This window comes from Alnus glutinosa, chromosome 10 (genome assembly GCF_958979055.1).
Source record: "Alnus glutinosa chromosome 10, dhAlnGlut1.1, whole genome shotgun sequence".
In the NCBI taxonomy this organism is placed as follows: Eukaryota; Viridiplantae; Streptophyta; class Magnoliopsida; order Fagales; family Betulaceae; genus Alnus; species Alnus glutinosa.
This window is the reverse complement of record NC_084895.1, coordinates 12,149,485-12,157,820: the sequence shown is the minus strand read 5'-3', so window position 1 is coordinate 12,157,820 and position 8,336 is coordinate 12,149,485. Positions and strand designations below refer to the sequence as shown.

The 8,336-nt window shown below is 35.1% G+C and overlaps 1 protein-coding gene across 1 annotated transcript; it reads left to right on the top strand.

Annotated features, from left to right (window-relative positions):
• Positions 1-649: 649 nt before the first annotated feature.
• On the top strand, positions 650-8,336 carry LOC133879672 (neutral/alkaline invertase 3, chloroplastic-like). Its single transcript, XM_062318347.1, has 7 exons — positions 650-842; positions 1,454-2,241; positions 2,874-3,039; positions 3,150-3,361; positions 6,547-7,040; positions 7,136-7,184; positions 7,689-8,336. Exons 2-7 carry the CDS (start codon positions 1,549-1,551, stop codon positions 8,013-8,015), a joined length of 1,941 nt encoding a protein of 646 aa, XP_062174331.1. The 5' UTR covers positions 650-842; positions 1,454-1,548; the 3' UTR covers positions 8,016-8,336.

Below are 8,336 nucleotides of genomic sequence, written 5' to 3'. Positions count from 1 at the left end.
AAACTATCTGTCTGTCGATACGTCACGCATAATCCAAGCAGACCCAAAAAAGAAGAGAAAAAAAACCGCCACACATAAATTAATACTAAATTAATATAATAAACGAATAAAATAAGGAGTAATTATAAGATAGTAGACTAGAGGCCATGATTCATGCACGAGTGCATTTGTAAAGGTAGAAATAAACTATTTTTCCAACAAAGGTCATGTAAAGAGCCGATCAATTTTATTTATTTATTTTTTTTCTTATCACATATATATATATATATATATATATATATATATATATATATTTATTGTGAATAACACATGTCGCCATTTGATTGGTACCGACGTGGTATTTAACGAAATTCGTTAAATATTTTTACAAAATTTGACTTTATAAACTAAATTATTTTTTTAACATACATAGAAACCTCTAAATTCATTCTGATACCACATGGAACAATTTATAAATTAAACTAATCATATGGACTAATTTTGTATTTTCCCATTTTACTATTTGTTTTCCGTAAAATAAAAAGAAAAATAGATTGAGTGAACTAAAAGAAACGTGCCATCCAAAAAGAACCCCACCGAAAAGAAAAAGAAAAAGAAAAAGAAAAAGAACAGAGAAAAAAATAAATCATCAAAATGAGGACAAGAATTAAAAGTGTAGTAGAATGAATATTCATGTGGTTCTTTATTGCCGTACGTCTGCTTCTGCAAACATAATTACTTATAAGGATTGAAGCTGTGATTCTAAACAACAGAACACAGCACACAGCTATTGCTTGTAGCATCTTCAATCTCAGATTCATTTTCGGCACCCAGAAAAAATTTTATCTGTTTTCTTCAATTGGGTATGCATTTTTCTCGTTAACTTTTACACTTTTTCTATTTTATGATATCATTTTTTCTGGGTTTTTGTTTTCACATGCCCATCTTCTATTCGGTATACACCGAACATTCTCAGTATTTTTTTTTTTTTTTCGAGTTTGACGTTTTGTTGCCGGGAATATGTCGCAACGTTGTACATATTGTTTAGTATATATTTGTTTCGTTTGGATTTCACCCTGCCATGATTGTTCATAAATTGAAATTCTGATTATGTATTATAATTTTGGTACTTCTGTTTTTCGGATGAAAATGAATTAGTTTTTTTTTTTTAATTCGGTTTGAAGTTGCAAAGTACATGTTTTTTTATTAATGGGTTTCAGCAGTTAAGAAATTTAGTATTTTTGTTTCCATGTTTTCCTAGATTTTCGCAGCCACCTAATAGAGGGCAATATATATTTTATTCTTCAATTTATTTCGGGTCATTTGAAAGATGCAAATGGTCTAGTGATTTGAGTTGTCACTTCTCGATTGATTTGATTTTGTTCCATGATTTTAGACATTATGGAAACAATTCTAATGAAGTTGAGGTCATTGATGATTTATTGCTGTTTCTAATTTGAGTTGTGCTATGTAGGTACCTTGAATCAAAAAGGAGCCTTTGAATTCTTTTTGAGCAAATATATTTGAAGTTTGATATAAATAATTTTATTTGGCATAAGCATTATATCAATGGGCACTTCTGAAGCTGTTCTACAAGTTTTGTCTGGGGCTGTACCTCGTCTTTTTTGTGGTGACCCGTATTTTAGCGCATCAGATTCAAGATGTGCTTTTAAGTTCCCTTTAAAATGTTCAAGGAGAAGGGCCTCAAGTTATTTGCAATTTCTCAAGTATTCAAGTATGCAACAATATGGAGTTCGAGGGATTGGCAGTAGTTTTCCTGGAAGTACAAAAGTTGATCATTCTTGGCTTCATAGTTGCAAATGCCAAAAGGCTGAGAGTGTAAGCGGGGTAACTACTGAAGATGGAAATGGGGCTTGGTTTGTGGACAATGCAAAGAAATTGAATCCCATAGACAGTATGGTGAATGCGCCAAATGTTCTGGAGTTTCAGGATCTTCAACAGTTGAAAGAGGAAAAGGAGGTTTTTACATCTAGTGGTGCAAATGGAGCACTCAGAGACACCTTTCACGGTCTCAATATTGATTCCATTGAGGATGAAGCATGGGAATTACTCCGGGAGTCTATGGTTTATTATTGTGGTAGTCCTATAGGAACAATTGCTGCAAAAGACCCAACTAGTTCCAATGTGTTGAATTATGATCATGTTTTTATTCGAGATTTCATACCTTCTGGTATAGCTTTCCTATTGAAGGGGGAGTATGATATTGTTCGAAACTTCATCCTTCATACGCTTCAATTGCAGGTAATCCAGTAAACCATGATATGCCTCCTTAATCCTTGCAACAAGTCATTTACGTAGCTTACTTTGTCATGTTAAAGTTCATTTACCATTGTTTGATTTACATTATTATTTAACTGCGTGATTTTTTTTTCCCATACTTTTTGATATCTTATTGGATTTTGTGGAAGTATTCTAGGTGTAGTTTATGTACCATTGAAATTATTTATAATATTATACATGTGAAAGAAACATTTATTCCAATTATTGCTGGTTATATGGTGATTATAATTATTTTTCTGTCCCATCACCTTGAAATTTTCTTTGTAGTCAATTGTTAACGTGAAATTTGCTGCCATGATTCTGTAATAGAACTTCCGTTATGTCTAACTGTAAATGTGAGAAATAGATGATTGGTGTCCTATATATGAATGTGTGAATGTCAGCTACTGCGTGATATTTGCATGGGATTTGATGATTGCCTATGAAATAGGTTTCATATACATCTGCATATATACAAGTCTTGGTTGCATACCCAAGTCTATCTGACAACATTACTTGTAAGAGATTGGTATATTATTTACATCATAAGATGATCAAGTACGTGTTTATTAAGTATTCATCTATTTTAGTACACATGACTTCATGTACTGCAGAGCTGGGAGAAAACTATGGATTGTCACAGTCCTGGTCAAGGATTGATGCCTGCTAGCTTCAAGGTGCGCACAGTTCCCCTGGATGGTGATGATTCTGCTACAGAAGAGGTATTGGATCCTGACTTTGGAGAGGCAGCCATTGGCCGTGTTGCACCAGTTGATTCTGGTAAATATTTTTATCAGGTCAACAGGTTTTCTAAAAGTGGAAAACTTTTGTTTGCCTTAGCTCCTTGCGATACTGAATCTTTGTTTGTTAACTTATGTCATTTTTTTCAGGATTATGGTGGATTATTTTATTACGTGCCTATGGAAAATGCTCGGAGGACCTCTCTGTTCAGGAGAGAGTTGATGTGCAAACAGGAATTAAAATGATTCTAAGGTTATGTCTTGCTGATGGTTTTGATATGTTCCCTACATTATTAGTGACAGATGGTCCCTGTATGATAGATCGCCGAATGGGAATTCATGGCCACCCTTTGGAAATACAGGTATATAAAGCTCTAATGTCACCCTTGATGTTCACTCTAGATAACTTACCAAAGATGCTGTGATTTTGGACTAAGAAGCTATTGTTGTTGCAAGGAAATTTGGAAACAGATAGGGAAAGTATTATTAAATGATTTCTATTCATCGCTTTCTAGGAATATTTTGGCTGCTTCTTTTTTTTTTTTCAATTTTTTTATTGTTGCAAGAGCATATACATTGATATCTAATTAGTAAGTAATGATTACTATTCAAGAGAAAGAATCAAAAGGTTATTTGGTTCCTGCATGATTGATTGCCAAATGGGAATTCATGGCCACCTTTGGAAATACAGGTACATAAGCTCTGTCATCACCCGTGATGTTTACTCTAGATAACTCTAGATAACTTACTAAAGATGCTGTAATTTTGGGCCATGAAGCTATTGCTTGTGGCAAGGAAACTTGGAAAAAGAGAGGGAAATTACTATTAAGTGATTTCTATTAAATTGCTTTCTAGGAAGAGTTTGGCTTTTTTGTTTTTGGTTTTCACAAGAGCACACACATTGATATATAATTAGTAAGTGATGATTACTAGAGAGAGAATCAACAGGTTCTATGGAAGATGCCAATGAACTTTTATAAATAATCGAAAGGTCATTTGGAAGATGTCAATGACCTTTAATAAATAATCAAAAGGTTATTTGGAAGATGTCAATAAGCTTACAAAAGACACTGCAATTTTGGATTATGAAGCAATTGCTTGTGGCAATGAAACTTGGAAAATGAGATGAAAATATTATTAAATGATTTCTATTCATCGCTTTCTATGGATGAGTGCTCCACTGATTTAGTTGAAGAAATGAGCTGTCTATTAAGTAACAAAAGACATGCCAAGTTGGAGATACAAGAAGATGAGCTCTTGTTAAAAGGATGCAAGGAAATCATGGAGTCAAAATTAAAGGAAGTTATGATAACTGATAAATGTGTTGATAAGGTGCCATCAGGTCATGAATTAGAAGTGTGGAAACCAGCCTTGGCTATCATTTTCCAATGAAGTTAAACTTGAAACGAAAGGAGATCCTGTGATGAAAGAAATCTTTAAAGAGATAGGAATCATGGATGAAATTGAAATTGAACAAATTGAAGGAAAGGAAGATGACAAATCAGCTTCTAATTAGCCCCTTGGAATGCATAAAAGGATGAAAAAGCACGACTTGAGGGTGCGTCATGTGGATCAATATAAGGCTATGTTGGCTCTGATGATGGTTCATAGTGTTGATTTTGTCATTTCTGAAAATTTTCATGCTCCAGTTGAGGGGTCTTTTCATATTTTTGCAAATTCAACAATTTGCTTTGGTGACTTATTTCATGGACTTCATCCAAGTCATTCTTATCCATTGTTATCCCCTAGCCTCTTCTTTCTTTCAAGTAGTGAGAGGCTCGTTGCAGCATGTAGAGATGTGAAGTTATTTTACTTCCATATCCTGCATAATGTGTAATGTGAAAGTATTTTTTGGAGTTAATGTGATTAGATAAATACTTTAAAGTTCTCTGGAGATTCTTTTGGGCATTGAATTGAACTTGAGTGAGGACTTCTTGTCAGTTGTTCTAGTAAATAAGATAACTATGTGTATGCTGGTTTTGTTTTCAGCAATAAATAGTGAAGGAAATACATTCGCTATTGCTTGAAAGTAGTTAATATGTTGACAAATGTGTAGGTTTTAGTAGATTCTATTTACGAATGAACAGAGAATTTATGTATGCTATTTGAATTTACGGTAGATGATATCTGGGTTAAATTTGTCTCTCTTTCTTACATACCTACCAGTCGTGAGACGAGGTTGGAGGGTTAGCTACCATTTAGTTGATTAATTAAGATGCTTGAGACTGGTGACTGACTTGGGCTACACTTCGTTCACTCATGTGCATTTGCACGTGCAGGGGTTTGATTGCTTGATCTTTGCAAGCCTACGACATCTTTATAATGCCTAATTGAATGTGCTGGTTTTAGTTTGGTTAGTTTTGAAGCTAAAATTTGAAGTACATATGGTATGGTAACTAATTAGTTTTGAGTGGGCAATGCTCGTCGAACTTTGCATGTAATTTTATCTGCATGGTGATGGTAGCATCTTAATGGTTTTAGGGACAAAATATTCAGGTTTTAAAATCAGAAGTCTTGAATATTAAATCTTAATCACAGATTTCTCTATTGAAGGCTTGGATTTCAATCTTAGTTATTTGTTTTAAGACTTGGTTTAGATTCTTGGAGCCCAAATTTCATTTTGCATCTGGAATAGCTAGTCCATCAACGTTGCAGTCATCAATGAGTCTGGTATCATTAGCTTATGGGCTTTGAAAATAGCTCGGGCTGCTTGAGGCAGTCTATTAAGTTGAAGTAGATCAGATGCTTTTCTCTCTCCCCGACTTCAAAATAGATTAGCTTACCATTAATCAAGAGAGGAGTATATTGAAACATCATGTAATGGAGGGAGGGTTGGCCTTTTCAGTTTCTTTTGATGCCTTCGCTTCTATTATTATCTGGTTTTTAATCAATTTTATTATGTTTTACTTCTGGTGGTAAGGAGCTGGAAAGTAGTAATTACCTAAGCGATAACTGTCATAGTTGCATGCCCTTCGAATGAGTGAGTGACTTTGAATGTAATTTGGGAAACTAATTATGAGTTTTTAGGGGGTGGTTTGTTCTCTGTTTAATTGTAGCCTGCCCTATGCTAAAAGAAGATGTTTTGTGAGGCAATTATTGATAGCCAACCCATTTAATATATATTAAGGACCCGTAGTTGGACAAACACTATATTTGTTAGCACACTCAATATGCTATTTGGGGTAGTTTCTCTCAGAATTGTTTACTAGAGTAGCTGCTTATGTATTTCTCTCTGCAAAAGAGGGAAAGTTTGTTGTTGACAATATTAGGAGAATTGCACAAATTGGTGATGACATTTGGCTCATGCAGCAATTTGTTAAAGTTTGTAATATACCAAATATTTCAGTTTCGCCTGTCCCCTTTTCTTTTCCCCTTTCTGGTGCTAAGACAGTTTCATGTGTATCTGGCACAAGAAAAAAAAGGTTAGGTTGCATTACAGGTAACATAAACATCAGCAACATGTGGTTTTTGCATTCTTATTCAGTCTTATTGTTTCGTAGTAAGATTACTAGTACTTGAGTCTGATATGATTGATTTATTCTTGTAGGCACTATTTTATTCAGCATTACTTTGCGCACGTGAAATGCTTGCTCCAGAGGATGGATCAGCTGATCTTCTGCGGGCACTGAACAATCGTCTGGTAGCTCTGTCATTCCATATCAGAGAGTATTATTGGATTGATTTGAGAAAACTAAATGAGATTTACCGTTATAAGACTGAAGAGTACTCATATGATGCAGTTAACAAGTTCAATATTTACCCGGATCAAATTCCTCCTTGGTTGGTGGAATGGATGCCCAATAAAGGTGGCTATCTAATTGGAAACTTGCAACCAGCTCACATGGATTTCCGATTTTTTTCTCTGGGAAACTTGTGGTCTGTTGTGAGCAGTGTTGCAACAGTGGATCAGTCACATGCCATATTAGATCTCATTGAAGCCAAATGGGCAGATTTGGTAGCAGATATGCCATTTAAGATATGTTATCCTGCTCTTGAAGGTCAGGAGTGGCAGATTATCACGGGAAGTGATCCTAAGAACACGTAATATGTCTTGTATCAAGCTTCTTAATGATGATATACCTTTTTTCTTTGATTTGCTGTTTCATTCATGCCACAGTTGATTTATTTTTGTGCAGCCCTTGGTCCTACCACAATGCAGGTTCTTGGCCAACTCTACTCTGGCAGGTTAGTTCTGGTGGTATTAGTTAAGTACACTCTATGTAGATATATATATATATATATGTTGAGAGTGAGATTAGTAATATTAACATAAGGGTCGAAAAAGAAAAAGAAAGGACACATTTTAGTGTTGTTGTTTAGGTACACTTCTTAATGACTATTAATGTTGCTTTATGGAATTTATGGTTGTCCGCATTTCTTTTCCGTGATGTCATACAATTCCTTGGATGGTCTGCTTGCCAATTTCATACCTTCGTTAGGGTGTCTCTCTTTAGTTATAATAGTATCTGACTGTCTGGCCCTATTTGGAGTTTTCATTTGACAAAACGCATCTGTTGGATGACTTTAACCATCTGGGCTGTGTCTGGAATTGTCTGCTATAGCTTGTTAATTCTCCATATATTTGCAAACACATCTTATTGGTTATGCATAATCAATCAGGTCAGTTTTATCCAAGTATTGCTAAACAGAAATTTACAGTGATTTAATACGAGCAAGATATCTTTGCAGCTTACAGTCGCATGCATAAAGATGAACAGACCAGAAATTGCAGCGAGAGCTGTCGAGATTGCTGAGAAACGCATATCACGAGACAAGTGGCCTGAATATTACGACACTAAAAGGGCAAGGTTCATTGGAAAACAGTCACGCCTGTTCCAGACCTGGTCAATTGCAGGATACCTTGTGGCAAAGCTCCTGCTTGCTGACCCAAGTAAAGCCAAGATTCTGGTAACCGAAGAGGATTCTGAACTTGTCAATGCCTTCTCTTGCATGATCAGCGCCAACCCAAGAAGGAAGCGCGGTCTGAAGAATTCGAAACAGACCTATATAGTATGAATATTCTAATTTAAATCACATGCCTTGGTGCCAGGCAGTTAACTGCATTCATATGAAGATTGACTAAAGTTTCGGCTGATTTATGGTTTGATTTATCCAACTTATATTTCGATTGCTTGAAAATTGGGTTACTGTAAAATAATTCTTCACTGAATGGTTGGGTTGTGCTGAAGTTATTATACAAGCTTATTCATGTATATCATGATATTCATTTGTAAAGATGATGTAGCCAGTTTAGGATTCCAGGTGTATCCTCTTAGTAGGCATTGGAGACTTTGTGAACTTCTATAGAAATAAATTGGATGGCATTTGTCAGGACCA